The sequence below is a fragment of the Scyliorhinus canicula genome, chromosome 9 (genome assembly GCF_902713615.1).
Source record: "Scyliorhinus canicula chromosome 9, sScyCan1.1, whole genome shotgun sequence".
Taxonomy (NCBI): domain Eukaryota; kingdom Metazoa; phylum Chordata; class Chondrichthyes; order Carcharhiniformes; family Scyliorhinidae; genus Scyliorhinus; species Scyliorhinus canicula.
The window spans coordinates 108,540,249-108,563,699 of NC_052154.1; the positions used below are offsets into that span (position 1 = coordinate 108,540,249).

A 23,451-nucleotide genomic window follows, 5' to 3' on the forward strand; every position below is an offset into this window, starting at 1 on the left:
CCGATGGACCAGACCCACTGTTACTGCCAATCCAGAGCCTGCACCCCATAGGGCAGCAGGTATTTATCATGGAGGGAGTTGCAGGCAGTGGGGTGGCCGGGGGCCGAGTGAAGTGGTGTGGAAGTGGGTGCAATATCCGTGCCCCCTAGTTGGTGAACCTGGAGGTAATCAGAGCGTTCCATGCGCGTTGCCCTTGGCACACATGTCGTGCGGCCTCCCATGTCTGCCTGGGCCCAATGTCCTGCCTGATGCACCATCAATTGGACATGAGATGAAGATGTGATCCAAGCAAAAGGCTTTAATGCACAAGATGTGTGCCCGGCAGCAGACATACAGAAGAATGGCCGACTGCCGGGGAACACAGGTTCTTATATCCCGCCTTGTAGGCGGAGCTACCTACCTCTCAGCCAATTGGCCCGGGCCAATGGGCAGCGAGTCCTCTGCACCAATAGCAGCTCACCTCTGAGGCACCGTAATACCCCTAGTCATACTACCACATTCACCCCTTGTGGGGGAAAGCGGGCATGAGCGGGGGGGGGGGGGGGGGGGTGGTGTCCCATGAGTACGTGAGACTGGTAGTATGACTAGAGATGTTTAGGCCGTGCCGTTGCATCGATGTCTGCCCACTGACCCGTAACTAATATGCAAGAGGAGAAAAGAACAATAACTATGTACAGTGTGCATAATCGGGGGGTGGGGGGGGGGGGGGGGGGGGGGGGGGGGGGGGGGGGGAATGGGTGGATAGGTAAAGAACAAAAAATCACAAGAGTCCATCCGCAGACAGAAGTCCACCCGTAGGTCACATCGATTCAATCAGTCGAGTGGGCGCCTTCGATGTCCTGCTTGACCTGCATAGTGGTGCCGGTGCCGGTGGTCGTACATGACTCCGGGAGCGATGATCTTGTTACTGTGTCCGTACCCCTGGTCGGAGCTAGCGGGGGCCAGGCCGTGGGAGGGGGTCCCTGTCCGCTGAGCTGTGGGTGTGTCGTTGCTGGGGGCAGTGGGTGTCGGGGGGCTGGTGCTGGGGGGTGTGGCCGAGATCCGGTGGGTGACAGGTCCCGGAGGGAGACCGTGTCCTGTCGGCCGTCAGGATACTCCACATACGGGTATTGCGGATTCGTGTGGAGTAGCTGGACTCTTTTGACAAACGGGTCCGACTTGTGCACCCGCATGTGTTTCCGGAACAGAATGGGCCCAGGGGTAGCCAGCCAGGTCGGGAGCGGGGTCCCTGAGGAAGACTTCCTGGGAAAAACAAGAAGATGTTCGTGAGGCGTTTGGTTAGCGGTGGTACAGAGAAGTGACCGAATTGAGTGGAGGGCGTCTGGGAGGACCTCTTGCCAGTGGGACACTGGGAGATTTCTGGACCCTGGGGGCCAGCAGGACGGTCTTCCAGACCGTACCGTTCTCCGTCTCGACCTTCCCGTTACCCCGGGGGTTGTAACTGGTCGTGCTGCTGGAGGCGATGCCCCTGCTGAGCAGGAATTGTCGCAGCTCGTCGCTCATAAATGAGGACCCCCGATCGCTAAGAATGTATGCGGGGTAACCGAACAGGGAGAAGTTTGGTTTTTTTTGACACCACGGTACCATGGTGCAGAAGGCCATTCAAGAGGGGGGAGTAAAAAGACAAGTAGTTGTTATAGGGGATTCTATAATTAGGGGGACAGATAGTATCCTATGCAAGCTGGATCGGGAGTCTCGCATGGTGTGTTGCCTGCCCGGTGCCAGGGTGCGGGACATCTCTGACCGGCTTGAAAGGATATAGGAGCGGGAGGGGGAGGATCCAGTTGTTGTGGTCCACGTTGGGACTAACAACATAGGTAAAGCTAGGGTGGAGGACCTGTTCGGGGACTATCAAGCACTAGGAAGAAAATTGAAATATAGGTCCTCAAGGGTCATAATCTCCGGATTACTGCCCGAGCCACGTGCCAATTGGCATAGGGAAAAGAAAATTAGGGAAGTAAACACGTGGCTAAGGGATTGGTGTGGGAAAGAGGGATTCCACTTCATGGGACATTGGCATCAGTTTTGGAACCGGGGGGATCTCTACCGTTGGGACGGTCTCCGCCTGAACCGATCTGGAACCAGTGTTCTAGCGAAGAGGATAAATAGGGTGGTCAGTAGGACTTTAAACTTCTGAGTTGGGGGGAAGGGAAAGTGAAAGCGACAGGGAGCATGGAGTTAAATGGCAAGATACGCAGGAGGATAACACGTAGGCAGGTGGATTTAAGCTTGAGGCAGACTAGGAATTCAACAAAAAGGAAGGATAACTTTGGACATCTTAGGACTTCCAATATCTGTAATGATAAGAAAGTTAGCATTAAGGCACTTTACCTGAATGCTCGTAGCATTTGTAATAAAGTAGACGAACTAATGGCACAGATCATCGTGAATGATTATGATGTGGTAGGCATCACAGAGACATGGCTGCAGGGGGTTCAGGACTGGCAGTTAAACATCCAAGGATATACAACCTATCGAAAAGACAGGGAGGTGGGCCGAGGGGGTGGGGTTGCCTTGTTAGTTAAGAACAAAATTAAATCTATGGCACTAAACGACATAGGGTCGGATGATGTGGAGTCTGTGTGGGTAGAATTGAGGAACCATAAAGGCAAAAAAACCATAATGGGAGTTATGTACAGACCTCCTAACAGTGGTCAGGACCAGGGGCGCAACATGTACCGGGAAATAGAAAAGGCATGTCAGAAAGGCAAGGTCACGGTGATCATGGGGGACTTCAATATGCAGGTGGATTGGGTAAATAACGTAGCCAGTGGATCCAAAGAAAAGGAATTCATGGAATGCTTACAAGATGGCTTTTTGGAACAGCTTGTCATGGAGCCCACAAGGGAGCAGGCTATTCTGGGCCTAGTGCTATGTAATGAACCAGACTTTATAAAAGATCTTAAAGTAAGGGAACACTTAGGAAGCAGCGATCATAATATGGTTGAGTTCAGTCTGCAGTTTGAAAGAGAGAAGGCAAAATCGGATGTAATGGTGTTACAGTTAAATAAAGGTAATTACGAGGGCATGAGAGAGGAATTGGCGAAAATCGACTGGAAGCAGACCCTAGTGGGGAAGACAGCAGAGCAAAAATGGCAGGAGTTTGTATGCATAATTGAGGACACTGTACAGAGGTTCATCCCCAAGAAAAGAAAGATTATCCGGGGAGGGATTAGACAGCCATGGCTGACAAAGGAGGTCAGGAAATGTATCAAAGAAAAAGAGAGATCCTATAAAGTGGCCAAAAGCACTGGGAAATCAGAAGATTGGGAAGGCTACAAAAACAAACAGAGGTTAACAAAGAGACAAATAAGGAAGGAGAGGATCAAATATGAAAGCAGGCTAGCCAGTAATATAAGAAATTATAGTAAAAGTTTCTTTCAATACATAAGAAACAAACGACAGGCCAAAGTAGACATTGGGCCAATTCAAACTGATTCCGGAAAGCTAGTGATGGGAGACGAGGAAATGGCTGGAGAACTTAATAAGTACTTTGCGTCTGTCTTCACAGTGGAAGACATGAGTAATATCCCAAAAATTATAGAGGGTCAGGGGGCTGAGTTGAGTATGGTTGCCATTACAAAAGAGATGGTGCTAAAAAAGCTAAAAGATCTTAAAATTGACAAATCTCCTGGCCCCGATGGGCTACACCCTAGAGTTCTGAGGGAGGTGGCTGAAGAAATAGCGGAAGCGTTGGTTGAGATCTTTCAAAAATCACTGGAGTAGGGCAGCACGGTGGCCTAGTGGTTAGCACAACCGCCTCACGGCGCTGAGGTCCCAGGTTCGATCCCGGCTCTGGGTCACTGTCCGTGTGGAGTTTGCACATTCTCCCCGTGTCTGCGTGGGTTTCGCTCCCACAATCCAAAAAAATGTGCAGAGTAGGTGGATTGGCCACGCTAAATTGCCCCTTAATTGGAAAACATAATTGGGTAATCTAAGTTTATAAAAAAAATCAAAAAAAAAATCACTGGAGTCAGGGAAAGTCCCGGACGATTGGAAGATCGTTGTTGTAACCCCCTTGTTCAAGAAAGGATCAAGACAAAAGATGGAAAATTATAGGCCAATTAGCCTAACCTCGGTTGTTGGTAAAATTCTAGAATCGATCGTTAAGGATGAGATTTCTAAATTCTTGGAAGAGCAGGGTCGGATTAGAACAAGTCAACATGGATTTAGTAAGGGGAGGTCGTGCCTGACGAACCTGTTAGAATTCTTTGAGGAGGTGACAAGTAGGTTAGACCAGGGAAACCCAGTGGATGTGGTCTATCTGGATTTCCAAAAGGCCTTTGATAAGGTGCCACACAGGAGGCTGCTGAGTAAGGTGAGGGCCCATGGTGTTCAAGGTGAGCTACTGGCATGGGTTGAGGATTGGCTGTCTGACAGAAGGCAGAGAGTTGGGATAAAAGGTTCTTTTTCGGAATGGCAGCCGGTGACCAGCGGTGTCCCACAGGGTTCAGTGTTGGGGCCGCAGCTGTTCACCATATATATTAATGATCTGGATGAAGGGACTGGGGGCATTCTAGCGAAGTTTGCCGATGATACAAAGTTAGGTGGTCAGGCAGGTAGTGCTGAGGAAGTGGGGAGGCTGCAGAATGATCTAGACAGTTTGGGAGAGTGGTGCAGGAAATGGCTGATGCAATTCAACGTGAGAAAATGTGAGGTCTTGCACTTTGGAAAAAAGAATCCAAGCACAGACTACTTTCTAAACGGTGAGAAAATTCATAATGCCAAAGTACAAAGGGATCTGGGAGTGCTAGTCGAGGATTCCCTAAAGGTAAACATGCAGGTTGAATCTGTGATTAAGAAAGCGAATGCAATGTTGTCATTTATCTCAAGAGGGTTGGAATATAAAAGCAGCGATGTGCTACTGAGCCTTTATAAGGCTCTGGTTAGGCCCCATTTGGAGTACTGTGTCCAGTTTTGGGCCCCACATCTCAGGAAGGACATACTGGCACTGGAGCGTGTCCAGCGGAGATTCACACGGATGATCCCTGGAATGGCGGGTCTAACATATGATGAACGGCTGAGGATCCTGGGATTGCATTCATTGGAGTTTAGAAGGTTAAGGGGAGATCTAATAGAAACTTACAAGATAATACATGGCTTAGAAAGGGTGGACGCAAATAAACTGTTTCCGTTAGGCGAGGAGACGAGGACCCGTGGGCACAGCCTTAGAATTAGAGGGGGTAAATTCAGAACAGAAATGCGGAGACATTTCTTCAGCCAGAGAGTGGTGGGCCTGTGGAATTCATTGCCGCGGAGTGCAGTGGAGGCCGGGACGCTAAATGGCTTCAAGGCAGAGATAGATAAATTCTTGATGTCGCGAGGAATTAAGGGCTACGGGGAGAATGCTGGTAGGTGGAGTTGAAATGCCCATCAGCCATGATTGAATGGCGGAGTGGACTCGATGGGCCGAATGGCCTTACTTCCACTCCTATGTCTTATGGTCTTATGGTCTTAAGATGGTATGCAGGGCTTTGATAATGGTGGTCGTGGTCATGTCAGGGCAGGGGATGGTGAAAAGGAAACGGGCGTACTCGTCAATCATGTTGAGGAAGTACGTGTTGCGGTTGTTGGAGGGGAGGGGACCTTTGAAGTCCATACTGAGACGTGAAGCCTTTATCAGGTGCGCTCGTTCAGGGCGGTAGAAGTGCGGCTTGCACTCCGCGCAGATGTGGCATTCCCTGGTCACTGACCTGAACTCCTCGATGGAGTAGGGAAGGTTGCGGGTCTTTATGAAATGGACAAAACGGGTGACCCCCGGGTGGCAGAGGTCCGCGTGGAGGGTTCGAAGGCGGTCCACTTGTGCGTTGGCATAGGTGCCGCGGGACAGGGCATCGGGAGGCTCGTTTAGCTTCCCAGGATGATTTAAGATGTCATAGTTGTACGTGGACAACTCAATCCTCCACCGCAAGATTTTATCGTTCTTTATCTTGCCCCTCTGTGCATTATCAAACATGAAAGCTACTGACCGTTGGTCTGTGAGGAGGGTAAACCTCCTGCTGGCCAGATAGTGCCTCCAATGTCGCACAGCTTCAACTATGGCCTGTGTTTCCTTCTCGACCGAGGAATGTCGGATTTCGGAAGCGTGGAGGGTCCGGGAGGGTCTGCCCGCTTGGTTGAGGGTGGCCGCCAGAACAACATCAGTCGCGTCGCTCTCGACCTGAAAGGGGAGGGACTCGTCGATAGCGCGCATCGTGGCCTTTGTAATGTCTGCTTTGATGTGGCTAAAGGCCCGGCGGGCCTCCATCGACAGGGGGAACGTGGTGGACTGGATGAGGGGACGGGCTTAGTCGGCGTAATTGGGGACCCACTGGGCGTAATATGAACAGAAGCCCAAACAGCGCTTGAGGGCTTTGAGGGAGTGGGGGAGGGGAAGCTCCACCAGGGGGCGCATGCGTTCAGGGTCGGGACCTATCACTCCGTTACGCACTGCGTAGTTGAGGATGGCTAGACGGTCGGTGCTAAACATGCACTTATCCTTATTGTAGGTCAGGTTAAGGAGTTTTGCGGTACAGAGTAATTTACGGAGGTTGGCGTCGTGGTCCTGCTGGTCGTGGCCGCAGATGGTGACATTGTCGAGATACGGGAAGGTTGCCCGTAAACCGTGTTGGTCGACCATTCGGTCCCTCTCCCTTTGGAAGACCGAGACCCCATTCGTGACACCGAAAGGAACCCTTAAAAAGTGGTAGGGTTGCCCATCCGCTTCGAACGCAGTGTACTTTCGGTCACTCGCGCAGATGGGGAGCTGGTGGTAGGCGAACTTAAGGTCCACCGTGGAAAAAACCTTGTACTGCGCGATCCTGTTAACCAGGTCGGAGATACGGGGGAGAGGATACGTGTCCAGCTGCGTAAACCTGTTGATGGTCTGACTGTAGTTTATGACCATCCGATTTTTCTCCCCGGTCTTAACCACCAGCTCGCCAGGGGCTGTTGCTAGCCTCGATAACCCCCTCCTTCAGAAGCATTTGGACTTCGGACCTGATGAAGATCCGGTCCTGTGTACTGTACCGTCTACTCCTGGTGGCAATGGGTTTGCAATCCGGGGTGAGGTTTGCAAACAAGGATGGGGAATTGACCTTGAGGGACGCGAGGCTGCAGACAGTAAGGGGAGGACATAGGGCTGCCGTATTTGAATGTTAAGCTCTGGAGGTTGCACTGGAAATCTAACCCCAGGAGTGCTGCCGCGCAGAAGTGGGGAAGGACGAAGAGCTTATAGTTTTTAAACACCCTCTCCTGGACCGTGAGGACCACTATGCAGCACCCTCTGATCTAGACCGAGTGCGAACCGGAGGCCAAAGCGATTCTTTGTTTTACCGGGAAGTGCGCAGCGTCTTACCGTGGCGGGGACCTCGGTGCTGATCCAAGATCCAAGAACACGGGTTCTTATATCCCACCTTGTAGGCAGAGCTATCTACCTCTCAGCCAATCGGCTGAGAGGCACATGACTTACCCGGGCCAATGGGCAGCGAATCCTCTGCACTAATAGCAGCTCACCTCTGAGGTACAGTAATACCCCTAATCATACTACCACACTGCCTATCCTTGCCCTCCCCCTTATCCTCCTCATCGGCTGAGGCCTGGTGTTTCTCCTCCTCCCCTCTGTGCGCAATGTAGTAAAGCACGCAGCAGGCCGCCACTTTGCAGGCGACCCTCTCAGCTTCATACTGGAGGGCCCATTCAGAGTGATGCACGCACCTGAACCGCATCTTCAGGAGGCCAAAACACCGCTCGATCATGCTCCTGGTTGCTGCATGGACTTCATTGTAGCGGGTCTCCTCATCTGTCTGTGGCCTCCAGATTGGCATCATCAGCCACGACCATAACCCCTGTCACCCAGGAGCCAAACCCCCAACCAAGGGGGGGCGTCTCAAACACGTCTGGAATCGTCGAGTGTGCCAGGATTGCCCGGATACAGGACGGATGCGGAGCTGATGGTCACATATCAGCTACACAGTCATTGAGTGGAACCCCTTTCAGTTTGTGTAGAGTGGCCTGTTAGCTGCCCTTGCCAGCGGTACGCTCTGCGGCCCCCGCCCAGACCCCCATAAGGGCTGCTATTGGCGCCCACCTGGCAGTCCACAGTCGCTCATCTCTGTGTCCTAACTCCTCTCTCTCCTGCATCAGCCATGACGCCAATTTCATAATTTTTAAAAGCACAAGTGAACTGCGCCTTTGGAAACTCTGGCCATCGGAGGTGGAGAATCGAGGAGGGCCCGGAGAATTCCGGGAAAGGCCCACTAATGATATGCAAACGGCGTTTACTGTACATGCGTTCAGGAACGCATTGATGCCATTGTCGCGGTGACAGAGAATCACGATTTAGCGTCAAATCGGCGCCCGCTGCGATTTTGGCATGGGTACTGATTCTACGCCCAATCGCGTTTCACGATTTAAGTGTAACCCGCTACCTTTCCGAATTTAGCTTTCAGGATTTTCAGATGGAACAAATCTGTTCCAGTGCTCACTTTTTATAGAAAGTCTGAATATGGTAGATGCTGCAAATCTCAGCTGAAAACTAAAGATACTGAAAATACAGCCACATCAGGTGGCATCCGTGTGGAGGGAAACGGGGTTAAGGTTTCTGGGCAATGACCTTCCATCTGAAATTTGGATATTTAGTAGGGTTTGAGCAATGGGTGGATGTGACAGGGCAGAAGGATGATCTGTAATGGATTGTGATTTGTTGGAAGGCAGGAAAGACTGCATTACGGAAGAGTGTGTGGTGATTTTGAACCCTCTCTGTCCGTGAGAAAGGTGGCATGGGCTCAAAATCAGTCGAAAAACGCCATTCTGTCCGGTCTGATTGGCTTTCGCAATCTTCCCTCCTCCCTCAGCAGTGGAGTAGTGCGAATCACATCGTGCAAGCTCTGGAATGTCTTTATAATACATCAGCATGTCATAAGTAAGCACTCTCCAAACATTCACCCCTCACAGCTGAGGGGTCAAGTGTCACACCCATCCCACAATAATCATCGAGGCGTGCGTGAAGGCAATCACCAGGATTGTCGGCCCTTCAGCCATTGTTGCTGTCTCAGAAATGGATGGCAAAGGCATATTTTTTCTGAGGAAGGAGGGGGCGATTCACCTCGCCCTAGAAAAGAGACTCATGAGGGGGGGTGACTTTCCTGGCTGTGAGCCGTCTTGAGGCCACCATCCAGAGGTTCATTTTATCTAACATCCCACACTTTGTCCCCACTGACTCTTTCTCCCCCACCTCCATCAACTGGGGGAGGCCCGGTCTGGGGCAGTGCCAATCCCGCTCAGCCTCAGGGAAGCCTTCCTCCGGGACAGCTGCTCCTTCCAAAGGAACCAGGCCTTTGTCTGCCTGGTCTGGGAGGAGTGCATGGAGGGAGGCTTGAATGTCCTTCACAATGGGACATCATATAACATATACCTGTTGGTGGACAGTATGGGGTGCCATGCCTCTAAGGAAATGGGGTTTGTTAATGAGAACCAGCCCATCTCCAAGGCCATGAATACCACCCAGGAGGCCACAGCTGGCACCGATGAACTAAAACCTGCCACTACTCCACCTCCTCCTCAGCAGTGGGGGAGCGACGCTAGTAACTACTCAGAGCTCCGCGAGGTGTGGGGGAGCGCTGTCCGCACCAGAAAAATGCACAGAGAATGGGGAAGCATCTAGGGACTACCCCCGACTCCGACCCCTCACCCAATTAATAGCCACCTTAACAAGCCAGCTCGAGAGATGGGGGGAGGGAAGGAAACAGGATACTGGACCGGTGTCACGATTGCACATGGTCCCCTGGATGAGAGAGACGTGGTGTCCCCTTCCAGCGGGTCATCACACAACCTCCAGGGGTTGGAGAGGGGAGAACACATAATGTACTGCTGCAGTGTCCTCGAGGGTGGAGGAGGGTACATCCCTTGGGCCCCAACCCAGAACCTCCAACTTGTTAACATGAGGGACCCATTGATTTGCTGACGGACTGCTGGAGTGTCTCAGGTGCTGGGTAATTGGGTGGTGGTGGCAAAGAGCCCCCCCCCCCCCCCCCCCCCCTCCATCACAAACTATAACACAGGGCATCTCTGTCTTGGATCCAGAGTTTTTTCCAACTTGCCAGGTGACCTCACGTTCGGGGGAAAGGAAGCTGCTCAATGCTGGGTACTGGGGATGAACTAGGCTCTGTTTGCAGTGAGGCAGTGTCCCACTGAGCCATCCCTCATCCTACCTGAGGTACTCCGGGATTTTCTTTTGGCAAACCTCAGTCACCTGGACAGAGTCCAGCTTTCCCTCACAATCTGGTCAGTGCCAGCACTGCTTCCGGTCTGCCCATGCCTATGCAAAATGTAGGGTCGAGGAGTTTGGAGAAGGAGGTGTCAAACCTTGAGTCACGTCTCGGTCAGCCAGAACGAGCGACGCTGGCTGAATGGCTTCCTGAAGGAGGGGAGAGGCACACACACCTCTGCTCCTTCCGGCACTGAGTGGTGATGGTAGCACTATATTTCTAACATGATGGTGACCATAGCCAGCCTCAGCATAAACAGTGGCAGAGAGGCAGTCTCCAAGTTTCAGAGCTTCTCAATCCTCCGGGACAGAGGTATGCGGTCTGCCTCCTGCAGGAAACACACATCGCTCCAGGTGATGAAGCCACATGGATCTTGGAGTGGCGAGGGGGGGGGTCAACATGAGTCACCTGGTCTCCCATTCTGGAGGGGTATATATCTTGTTGCCCTCACATTTTCAGCCGGAGTTCTTCGGGGTTAAAGAGCCAGTGCCAGGCTGAGTACTGCACCAGACGGTCTGCGAAGGAAGCGCGTGATGCTTCACTTTGTGAACGTCCATGTTCTTGGCACCATTGACGCGGGTGAGGGCATCGTCCTGGGGGGGGGGGGGGCACTTCAACTGCACCCTCAGGACAAGGAACCGCCTTGGTGCCCAGAGTTGGAGCATCCAGAATCGACCACCTCTATATTTCAAGGGTCTATCTGACCCACGTTCCAGTGGCCTCTGTGCAGCAGGTGTCGTGTTTGGAGATCCGTATGGTGTGGGCGGGGCTCGTTCCGTCTCGCGCTCAGGCGTGGTCCGCTGCTGGCACTTTAACAACCTGCTGCTGGAGGATGAGCAGTTCTATGGCTCGTTATATTGTTTCTAGGCCGGCTGGAGAAGGAAGCGGGGAGACTTCCCCCCCTTAAGGCTATGGTGGGATGTGGGCAAGGCTCACGTCCATGTCTTCTGTCAGGATTATACGAGAGGGTTAACAAAGATGCGGAAATCCCAGGTTGAGGAGTTGGAGAAGAAGTTGTTTGACATGGAGTCATGTCTCCAGCAGCCCGATGAGGACCCAGCTCTATGGTGAGCATACGAAGAGAAGAAGGATGCACTGGGGGATGTGCAACACATTGGGTCCCACGGCGTATATGTGAGGTTGCGGATCCAGTTCCTTAAGGACCTGAATTACAGCTTCCCCTTCTTCTATTTGCTGGAAAAAAGGCATGGGGTGTTTTAGCAGCCGCGATGGATCCCTCGTCTCGAATGCGGAGGGCATCAGGGCCCATAGGGAGGTTATGTTGCAATTGTATAAGGTGTTAGTGCGGCCACACCTGGAGTATTGTGTTCAGTTTTGGTCTCCTTACTTGAGAAAGGACGTACTGGCGCTGGAGGGTGTGCAGAGGAGATTCACTAGGTTAATCCCAGAGCTGAAGGGGTTGGATTATGAGGAGAGGTTGAGTAGACTGGGACTGTACTCGTTGGAATTTAGAAGGATGAGGGGGGATCTTATAGAAACATTTAAAATTATGAAGGGAATAGATAGGATGGATGCGGGCAGGTTGTTTCCACTGGCGGGTGACAGCAGAACTAGGGGACATAGCCTCAAAATAAGGGGAAGTAGATTTTGGACTGAGTTTAGGAGGAACCTCTTCACCCAAAGGGTTGTGAATCTATGGAATTCCTTGCCCAGTGAAGCAGTTGAGGCTCCTTCATTACATGTTTTTAAGGTAAAGATAGATAGTTTTTTGAAGAATAAAGGGATTAAGGGTTATGGTGTTAGGGCCGGAAAGTGGAGCTGAGTCCACAAAAGATCAGCCATGATCTAATTGAATGGCGGAGCAGGCTCGAGGGGCCAGATGGCCTACTCCTGCTCCTAGTTCTTATGTTCTTATGTTCACACCCAGAGCTTCCACACTGCTCTTTTCTCTCCGGATCCATCCAGCAGGGAGTCTTGGTGGGTTTTGTGGGAAGACCGACAGGTCAACCCGGAAGGCGTCCGTAAGCTCAATGCCCCTGTCATCCTGGAGGAGCTGACTAGCCCAATGACACACTTTCCAGGGGAAAGACCCCAGAGCTGGACGGGCTGAAAGTAGAGTTTTTCAGGGCATTCTAGGATATCCTAGGGAGCGACAATTGGGTGATCCTGGGAATAGTATGGTGAACGGAGAGATGCCCCTTTTGTAGTGCAGGACCACCATCACCCTGCTGCCAAGAAGAGGATCTCTGGCTTCTAAAAGACTGGTGCCCGGCCTCCCTCCTCAGCATGGACTACAAAATCTTTGCCATGGCAATGTCTTCCTGCCTTGGCACCGTGTTGACTACATGATCCACTCTGACCAATCCTGACGGTCCTGAGCTGGAATATAACATCTACCTGGTCCAGGATCTGATCCATCATTCACAGAGGGCTTGTCTGTTGAGTGCCTTCCTGTTTCTTGACAAGGTGGATCATGAATAATTAACTGAAACTCTGCGAGCATTCGGGTTCAGGAAGTGCTTTGCCGCCTGCATCTGACTATTGTATCCTGCCGCAAGTGTCTCATTCAGGTTGAAGGGTCCCTGACAGCACCCCTTCGCTTTGGGAGAGGAGTGTATCAGGGATGCCCCTTGTCTGGCCAACTGTATTCCATCTGTGTGGAGTCTTTCCTGCGCTTCCTTTGGAGGAGGATGTTGAGACTGACTCTACAGGGCCGGACACTGGTGTGGTGCTTTCGCTTTACACTGGTGATATGCTCCTCATATTCACAGACCCTGCTGACCTGCAGAGAATGCACGAATGCCAGGCTCAGCCATGGAGGTCACGTCCTTAGCCATGGAGGGACATCCCCCGCCATGGAGTGCATGTCCTGTACCAAGGTCTCCACTGCAGATGGATCTCGTTGCGTCTGACTGCTGGCACCATCTCCTCGACCGAAGGCAATTGGACTCCTCTGGTCAGCCTTGCAGTCTGGGGAGGATGCTGTCATCCCTGCCTGATTCCCACCACTCTGCCTTTGCAGCTCTGAGCCACGGGCACGTCATTGGCCAGCGGCTCAGCAGTTTCCCGGTCTTAGGCATCCCTCCAAGTACTAGATCCCTGGGATGTCCCTGCCTCTGCCTGCTGTGGATCATCATCTGTGAGGTTCTCACAGTGAATGATTCAGAAGCCTGCCTACTCGTTATTCCCACCGAGGTCTGAGTATCTGTCCTGGTGGAGAGTCCGGGTGACAGATGTTATATCTCCTCAATGGTTATATCCGAGAAGTCTTCCTTGGAGCTGCTCGAGTCTGTGGTTTCCAGTGGGCGTGAAGATTGCCTGGGCTGCTCGTCTGCCCTGCAACGGAAGGGAGATGACATCATGGGGGATAAATAATGTTTATTTACATGAGGTTTGAGAAATGATTGTTTCTCCTTAGGGTTCTGACTTTTTTGTCCTGCCCCCATTTTGCCATCAGCACAGCCAGAGTCAGGCTCCTCACTGACCAGCTCAAGGGCCCTTTCTTCATGCAGCATCAGAACCTTGAGCTCTCGTATCGAGTGGCTGTGCCCTCTCACGCTGGTTGTGCTCAAATTTGTCTTGTGGAGACATTGATGGGGAAAGCGTAGACGGGAGTCCTGCCACTTCAGATCATTGAGGAGTGGCAAGTGTGAAACAGTAGTGTGAGCTAGAATGTGAGGAGCAGAGTTAAGACAGGATGGGGGTGCATCATTGCAGTGCATGGGAGGTGGTGATGGGAGAAGAGGACATCGTCACTTGTGGATAACTCACAAGGTGGTTGGCTGAGAGATCACCTTGAAGGTGCGAGGGGTGGGTGAGCGGGTATAGTGAGAGACTGGAGGTGATACTTATCCTGGTCGTGCGAAGAAAGTGATTCATCTTCTTCCCGCACTGCTGCCTTGTCCTCTTCTGGAAAGAGCTGGCACTCACCAAAGCAGCTATTACTTCACAGGCAGGTGTGTAAATCCTGTTGGTGGGTCGCTTCCTGGATTGTGGGTACAGGACTCTCTGTCACACCATCCAGGAGTCTGGCCAGGGTTCCCTCAGTGAAATGTGGTGTTGGCGTTCATGCTGCCATCCCCTGTCATGGATCTGGAAAAGTGCTGGGAAGTGGTGGGGAAATGTTGATATGGAGCTCCCCAGTGATTGCAGTGATTAAGTTTCCCTGGGCGAGCATATCAGCGGGAGGGTGCCAAGAGTGTGGTGTGATTCTCCTCGGGAGAAAAACATTTAAGAGGCGTAAGGTTCTGTGTGAAATCCTGCCGACTCGGTTTCTCGTGCTGGGTCTGATATTTTTGCCATTTTTTAATAAGAATCTTCCCTTTGTCTTCTATGGCCAAAGGAATGATGACGGGGCAAGAAAAGAAACAAAGGTCATATCTGCCCCCGTCGGATGTGACAAACCATTTAAATTCCTGTTTGATTTGGCGGGACTGTAACATCCCATCAGGTGGGAGGGGATCGTAAAATAGAAACCAAGGATGTGCCTTAAGCAGGTGTGCTGCTGTCTGAAAGCGAAAGTAAGAGAAAAATTAGAACATGGAAGAAATAGCTGGACAGAGTTTTCAGTCTGACATTGTTGAACTCAATGTTGAGTCTGGAAGTCTGGAAGGTACCTCATCAAAAGATGAGGTACTGTTCCTCAGTCTTACATTAAGCTTCACTGGAACAGTGCAGCAGGCCAAGGGCATAGATGTCAGTGCGAGAGCAAGGTGGAGAATCAGAAAGACAAGCCACAGGAAGCTTGGTGTCATGCTTGCTGACTGAGTGGAGGTGTTCTGCAAAACAGTCACCTTCAGAGACTTCCTTAATAAAGGAACCCCAGAGACCTCCTAAATAAAGAGATGCCCCCAGAGACCCTCTAAATGAAGAGACCCCCCTGAGCCCCCCTAAATAAAGGGACTTCACGCCCCTAGAGATCTGTAAATAAAGGATCGAGAAAATACAAGTGTGCAGGCTGAATTGTGCTGCGGTGAGGGGGGTAGTCATCTGTGGAACCTTGCTATCGGACTGCCCACTCAAGATAGCGGCCAAATCGCAGGAATCTGTAGGGGATCCCTTGCAATCCTTGTCATGCATAAATTTGCACAACCTGGACAGGCCCTATAAGAAGCTGCACCTCCGTTAAGTTATCAATAGGCACACTGACAAGGTGTTGAGAGATTCCTCTTTCCTCAATACCTGTTTCCACATGGATATATATAAATACATTCACTGTGACATTCATTAATATGGGGCATTAGTGGATAAAGTTGAATAATTTATTGAGAACTGCATCGGCAAGGGGAAGGTTGGAGGGGAATGTAAATATCCAGAAGGCAGTGAGATTAAAAGGAATGGTGGGTTCAGAGGGAAAGAGAGGTCTGGAAGGCAGTTGATATCTAATGAGCTGTTAGAGCTTACAATCCTTAACATCCGGAGGAAATTGGTAAAAGGCCGGATGAGTGGAAGGATGAAAGTAAGTTGTGGAGCAGGACAGTTTGGAGATGCAATGAGTTGCTGCCACTGAAGAGAGAAGTTGAGATTATTCATGTGCTGGCTCCAGGATCCAGCAGGAAGAACAATTTGGTTAATCCGAAACATGGAGGGTAGAATTTCAGTTGGAATCTACTGGAATAAGTTTGAGCCAAAAACAGTTGCTGAAGAAGGAAATGGAGTTGTGGAAGTGGCTCTTGAGAAAGGAAATAGGAAACAATGAAGGTGAACAGAATAAAAGAGGCAACCCCACTGGAGGGAGGAATAGAACGTCTTCAAGATGGGTCTTCAATGAAGAGACATGGCAGTGATTTAAACACCAGTTGAAAAGCAGAATACTGCAGATGCTGGAAATCAGAACGAAAAACAGCTGGAAATACTCAGCAGGTCGGTCAGCATCTGTGGGGGCAGAAATCGAGTTAGTGGCTGGGATTTTCCTATCCCACGTGCATGAGTCACTCTGGACGGAATGGAAAATTTGACAATAGTCAAAGGTTCAATCACTTCCATGCAATAATTTCATAACAGGAAAATCCCAGCCAATAGTTTGATGAACATCCATCAGAATTGGGAAAAGTTAATGAGTTTTTCCCCATGAACCAATACAACTCCTTAACTTTCTTTCCGAATCAGGGGTTTATCTTCAGAGCTGCTTTCATACAAATGTATAAATGGAACTTTACTGCCATTATGTATCATCTTCTTCAGAATTTAACATCCAACTATAACTCTCTGCTTTCAATGACGGTTACTCTTCCACCTGATCATTGGTTAAGTCATAATTCAACAGTTCAGTGGTCATTGAATCTAAACTGACCAGCAGCAGTAAGAAATGTCAAGACACTCATCGTGCTGCCCTAACAATACAGGTCACAAACATTCTGCCTGCTGTTTCATAACTGATGTCTAATTCTTTGTCAATCTCAATCTTCTCAATGGCCCCCTCCCCCGATTATTTCCACTGGAGAAAATAGACTTGAACTCATCACACTTTCTCTCTCCCTCCACATTTTCCCCATTGGGGGTCTGTTGCCAGGTAACATGTTACCACACAAGTGTCAGACCAGTCATGTTGCTCCCTTGTCATAGAGCCCAATGATGTAACATTGCATTATTTAAACTGGTTTTTACTGCCTGACCAAAAGCTACAAATGCAAAAGCAACAAGGCACTTGTTTCTGCCTTAGTCCCTGCTATCACCACAAGGAGACGTGCTTATAAAGGTCGCTGCTCCTCCCCCGCAATGTGTCAGCGATACTCAGTTTTAAAGAGAAATGGTAGTCCCGCATCTTGTGATAATACCCAGAATGCATTACAAATTGATGATGTCATGACAAATCGAGTCCATTGATATTTAAAGGGCCAGAATTGCCATGTGGAGGAAAGTCTCATTTTCAAATGGTAGGCGAACCTCTTCAGTTTTCATTTTTGGATTTAACTACTTTGTGTTCGCCAACTGTCATTACCAATCTCTTATTTATCTATTTTCATGTTAACAATGTTGTATCGAGATGAATAGTTTACAATAAAGATACACTTCCCCTAGGGCAGCACGGTGGCCTAGTGGTTAGCACAACCGCCTCACGGCGCTGAGGTCCCAGGTTCGATCCCGGCTCTGGGTCACTGTCCGTGTGGAGTTTGCACATTCTCCCCGTGTCTGCGTGGGTTTCGCCCCCACAACCCAAAAATGTGCAGAGTAAGTGGATTGGCCACTCTAAATTGCCCTTAATAGAAAAAATAATTGGGTAATCTAAATTTTAAAAAAAAGATACACTTCCCCTTTAAAGGAAATTCAATTTTACATTTTTAATGTGATCATCGATTGGACCCTTAGTGAGGGATTAACTGGCACAGTTCACCAAAAATCACCAATAAACGTGTCTCTTTACTGTTCCCAGATGCAAGAGTAATTGTTGCTAACTGGTTTTATTATCTTTTATGATCTCCGTATCTGAGTTGTGACTGCTGTATGGGTATGTGGCACACACCTGCATGATGATGGTTATACACCAGCTGCACATTGATGGAGTGGCAGCCCTGTTTGTGCCCCCCAGGAGAAATCTGACGCACTGCAATTCCTCGGGCTCTATTTGGCGTTGAGCATCCTGCATGAAGGAACTGTAAATCCCAGCCCTTCAGCCACTATGTCTTTGAACACCTTCATGCAATGGTGTGCAGCAGACTCTGTTATCCCACTGAGGGCTCCACACAGGCTGCCTGGAATGAACCTGTTGCAAAGAAGCAAAGCAAAGTGCGTCGGTCGCCTTCAATTTGACAGGCACCGAGTGTCTCCAAAGCCAGTTTGACGAGATCTCACCTACAAACATCTCACATCGTGAATGAACAATGGCCCTTGAAAGCCCTGAGTCTTTTCTGCTCTGAGTCTCATCATTTATCCGCTGAAGGTTTCTAGGCTCCTGCTGACCATTGCTGACCATCGGGAGGTGAGACTATTCTGTTTCTTTCCTGAGGAACCGTAAAATTCTGAGCATCTCTGTGATCCCTTCATCATCTTAACCTACTCGTCCTCCCAATTCTCCTCTTCCCCCTCTCTTGAGATGTGTTTCCAACGGAGACAACAATTCATATCTGTACCGGAGAGTTTTCAACCCTCAACCCTGACAGGCCAATATTTGAAAAGAATCATAAAAGCCCTCTGAATTAGAGGAGATTCCAAAATACAACACTGTGCACAGGAAAGAGCAGTCACTACAGACCATTGGGTTTGAGGTTGATGAGGCAGACAGCCGAATACACTGAAGACATAATCAAAGATCAACAAATGTATTATTACCCAGACGTTGAAAAGCCAGGAGAGGCAGTTACCATCTCACAGTCTCAGATAGTAGACAGGACCGTTTCTAGCCATCAATCCTGAAGGCCAGGTTTACAGCAAACAAGCTTCTAAGTCTTAGAGCCAAGGCAGTGCAGAAAACCTTCTTAACAGCAGTTTAAGATATCTTTGATGGGCCAGGATAAAGGCAGTTCACAGTTTGGATCATCACCTGTATTGTATAGTGACTACAGCTGGTTATTCAATTTGGATAATATTTTGGGAACAAGGGAAATCTTAGAGTTCCTGGGCTGGATTCGCGTTCGGCGACGGGGCGGAGAATTGGTTTTCGAGCACGAAATCGGGACCGGCGCCGGTTTCGCTATTCTCCGCTCCCTGAAAAGCAGTGAGTACCATAGCCTCAGGGCATTGCCTGAGGCCCGCCCCGCAATTCTCCGTCCCCAACCGGCGAATTCTTGACGTCGTGGTTCTAACATGGACCTGCCATTTGGGAACCTCGCATGGCGGCTGCAGACTCAGTACGGGACCGCCACAGTCGGGAGAGGGTCGATCACGGGGCAGGGGATCTTCATTCGGGACTGGGGACTATGTGTGCAGGCGGTCTGGGGCGTGCGTGCGGCTGATGCGGGGCATTATTTCACTGGTCCAGGTCTGCAGGTTGAGTCCGCCATGGAACACACTGCAGCCGCTGGAGGCCGCCGCAGTGCGCATGTGCGGCCTCTGACCCGGAAGTGCAGGGGGCCATATCGGCAGCTAGAGCTACGAGCTCTACGACTGACTGCTAGCCCCCTGCAAGATGGCGAATCTGTGGCCTTTTGACGCCAGTTTTCCTGTGTATGTTATCTGTGTCTATATTTCCACCAATCTATGTGTTATCTGTGACTATAATATTTACACCAGTCTGTGTGTGATATCTGGGACTATAATATTTACACCAAACTGTATTTGTTATCTGTGACTATTATATTTACACCAATCTGTGTTTGGTATCTGACTATAATATTTACACCAGTCTGTGTGTGTTATCTGGGACTATAATATTTACATCAAACTGTATTTGTTATCTGTGACTATTATATTTACACCAATCTGTGTTTGGTATCTGACTATAATATTTACACCAATATGTGTTAACTGTGACTATAATATTTACACCAATATGTGTTAACTGTGACTATAATATTTACACAAATGTGTGTGTTATCTATGACTAATATTTACACCAATCTGTGTGTTATCTGTGACTATAATATTTACATAGTCTGTGTGTTATCTATGACTAATATTTACACCAATCTGTGCTATCTGTGACTATAATATTTACACCAATCTGTGTTATCTGTGACTATAATATTTACACGAATCTGTATTTGGTATCTATTACTATAATATTTACACCAATATGTGTTATCTGTGACTAATATTTACACCAATCTGTGTTATCTGTGACTATAATATTTACTCCAATATGTGTGTTATCTGTGACTATAATATTTACACCAATCTGTGTGTTATCTGTGACTATAATATTTACACCAATCTGTGTATTATCTGTGACTATAATATTTACACCAGTCAGTGTGTGTTATCTGTGACTATAATATTTACACCAGTCTGTGTATGTTATCTGTGTCTATATTTCCACCAATCTGTGTGTTATCTGTGACTATAATATTTACACCAGTCAGTGTGTGTTACCTGTGACTATAATATTTACACCAATCTGTGTGTTATCTGTGACTATAATATTTACACCAATATGTGTGTTATCTGTGACTATAATATTTACACCAATCTGTGTGTTATCTGTGACTATAATATTTACATAGTCTGTGTGTTATCTATGACTAATATTTACACCAATCTGTGCTATCTGTGACTATAATATTTACACCAATCTGTGTGTTATCTGTGACTATAATATTTACACCAATCTGTGTTATCTGTGACTATAATATTTACACCAATATGTGTGTTATCTGTGACTATAATATTTACACCAATATGTGTGTTATCTGTGACTATAATATTTACACCAGTCTGTGTATGTTATCTGTGTCTATATTTCCACCAATCTGTGTGTTATCTGTGACTATAATATTTACACCAATCTGTGTGTTATCTGTGACTATAATATTTACACCAATATGTGTGTTATCTGTGACTATAATATTTACACCAGTCAGTGTGTGTTATCTGTGACTATAATATTTACACCAATCTGTGTGTTATCTGTGACTATAATATTTACACCAATATGTGTGTTATCTGTGACTATAATATTTACACCAGTCTGTGTATGTTATCTGTGTCTATATTTCCACAAATCTGTGTGTTATCTGTGACTATAATATTTACACCAATCTGTGTGTTATCTGTGACTATAATATTTACACCAATATGTGTGTTATCTGTGACTATAATATTTACACCAGTCAGTGTGTGTTATCTGTGACTATAATATTTACACCAATCTGTGTGTTATCTGTGACTATAATATTTACACCAATATGTGTGTTATCTGTGACTATAATATTTACACCAGTCTGTGTATGTTATCTGTGTCTATATTTCCACCAATCTGTGTGTTATCTGTGACTATAATATTTACACCAACCTGTGTGTTATCTGTGACTATAATGTTTACACCAGTCTGTGTGTGTTATCTGTGACTATACTATTTACACCAGTCTGTGTGTTATCTGTGACTATACTATTTACACCAGTCTGTGTGTTATCTGTGACTATAGTATTTGGAAATGAAAATGAAAAATGCTTATTGTCACGAGTAGGCTTCAATGAAGTTACTGTGAAAAGACCCTAGTCACCACATTCCGGCGCCTGTCCGGGGAGGTTGGTACGGGAATCGAACCGTGCTGCTGGCCTGCTTGGTCTGCTTTAAAAGCCAGCGATTTAGCCCAGTGAGCTAAACAAGCCCCTTTACACCTGTCAGTGTGTGTTATCTGTGACTATAATATTTACATCCGCCTGTGTCTTATCCTTGATTATGTTCATGTTTGTGTACAATATTTACAAACGTCCAATTTCCATGTGTGATTGTCCATAAATTTAAACCAGGTACCGTTTGAACATTGCCATTTCAGTTATAAGGATGAGCATTGTCTTGAACTATTTACTCACAAAAATTCTTGCTGTGTAAAGTATCATTGTTTGAAGTTTTTAATGTACTGCCATCTGTTGGCTGAGTTGCTGAGTTGCACCAGTTGTTCCTATGTTGTCAGCAACTGTTGATATGTTGATATGAAGCGAGATTTAGCTGCCTCGTTGCGCACAACTTGGTGTTAGTACAAGGACGTTTGCAACTCTCGTAACACCTCATGAAATTTAACAAAATCCTGCGAGACGTCGCGATCTGGATCTCGCCCACACGCCGTGACCCAGATCTGCATAACTAAGTGAACCATTCAGCTCATGGGATTCACCTGCCACCCTGGACCTAATGGCCACACCTGGAGGTCTCGCCAGGCTGACCTTAGTACTGGTTCCCAGAAACGTGGGCCAATCGTAATGGCACAAGGGGGTTTTCTGAGGCCACTAGAGAGCGCCGAGTGGTCTGGGAACAGGGCAGTGTGGCACCTGGGCACTCCCTCTGGCAGCTGTGCACTCTGGCAGTGCCATCTGGGCACCCTGTCAGTGCCACTCTGCCACTGCCAGCATGCCAGGGTGGCACTGCGATGTTGGGAGGGCAACTGCTCGGGTATGAGGCTGGCAGTGACAGGATGCCCAGATGCCAGGTTAACACTGCTAAGGATCAGGCCTTGTGTGCCTTATCAGGTGGAGGGGGGTTGAGGGGGGCATACCAGAGGTTGGGGTGGAGGGGGTCAGAAACAGAGTGATGCTGTCAATGGAGTGGATGGCGGGGGTGGAGATCGGGGCAGCCAGACAAAATGGCTCCCCGATCTGCCAGGAGCTTTTCCTGCTTGTTCATCAGCAAAAAATGACTCAAGTGCAGTCTCGGTGGAGAAACCTTCCAGAGGCCCAAAAGCCCCCAGCAAAGTGTAGTTTAATAGTCGGGTGTTTCCCCATGCTGCAACTGCACTGCTAAAGGCGCCCACAACCAGACATCGATTTTTTTCTACTGTAATGCGCTCAAAGTGCTGTGTATTCTGAAATATTGTAGTCCTGGTTTAGCTCACTGGGCTAAATCGCTGGCTTTTAAAGCAGACCAAGCAGGCCAGCAGCAGGGTTCGATTCCCGTACCAGCCTCCTTGAACAGGCGCCGGAATGTGGCGACTAGGGGCTTTTCACAGTAGCTTCATTGAAGCCTACTCGTGACAATAAGCGGTTTTCATTTCATTTCATTTCCACCTGATTGTTTGATGCATATCAGCTCCCAGTGCAGTTTTAGATATATTCAAATGATACAATTCCTCCTGAATTGTGATTATTAAATGGGCTGAAATATCACCGCCTACGAGCTGCAGGTACACTAGGAAATTACATGTAGGAAATTCTCAGTTTAATTTCCTGGTCCTGCTTTCCCTGGTCTTGGAAATGTGCAAACTAAACCCATCTCCGGGGTTTCCGAGACCGACTCATTTTCAGTTGCTAATAAACAAAAATCAGCAGAATTTGAGTCACGGTCGGACATAACAGAATGAGCAAGGCAGACTCACCTGCCAAATAAATGTGGCTGTTAATAGGAAAGATATTTATTCAGGAAGTAGAAGTAGAAGTAGAACAGTACAGCACAGAACAGGCCCTTCGGCCCTCGATGTTGTGCCGAGCAAGGAAGTTGGTGCTGTGTTAATGAAAGACAGTGTCGCATTTATATCATATCGTTTATAAGCTCAGGTCAAACCCAAAGTGCCTTGCAGACAATGGCGTACATCGTTGCAATGTGCTCACGGTTGTAATGTATGAAATGCTGCTGTCAATCCCTGTACATGGCCCTGCAAATCACATGTGCAATGACTGGATCATCTGTGTGTTTTTCAGACTTAATAGAGGGCTG

At 48.5% G+C, this 23,451-nt stretch overlaps 1 protein-coding gene across 3 annotated transcripts in view; it reads left to right on the forward strand.

Annotated features, from left to right (window-relative positions):
* The window catches only part of LOC119971599 (tetraspanin-18-like), a 293,880-nt gene that overhangs the window by 196,598 nt on the left and 73,831 nt on the right, over positions 1–23,451 (forward strand). For 2 of the 3 annotated variants that reach the window (XM_038807377.1, XM_038807379.1), the window contains exon 1: positions 16,831–17,083. The exons of the other annotated variant lie outside the window; for it this stretch is intronic. In XM_038807377.1, coding sequence (XP_038663305.1) covers positions 17,056–17,083 — 28 coding nt within the window. In that variant the 5' untranslated portion in view covers positions 16,831–17,055. Of the gene's footprint in view, positions 1–16,830; positions 17,084–23,451 lie in introns of those variants that run through there. 3 annotated transcript variants of the gene reach the window in all.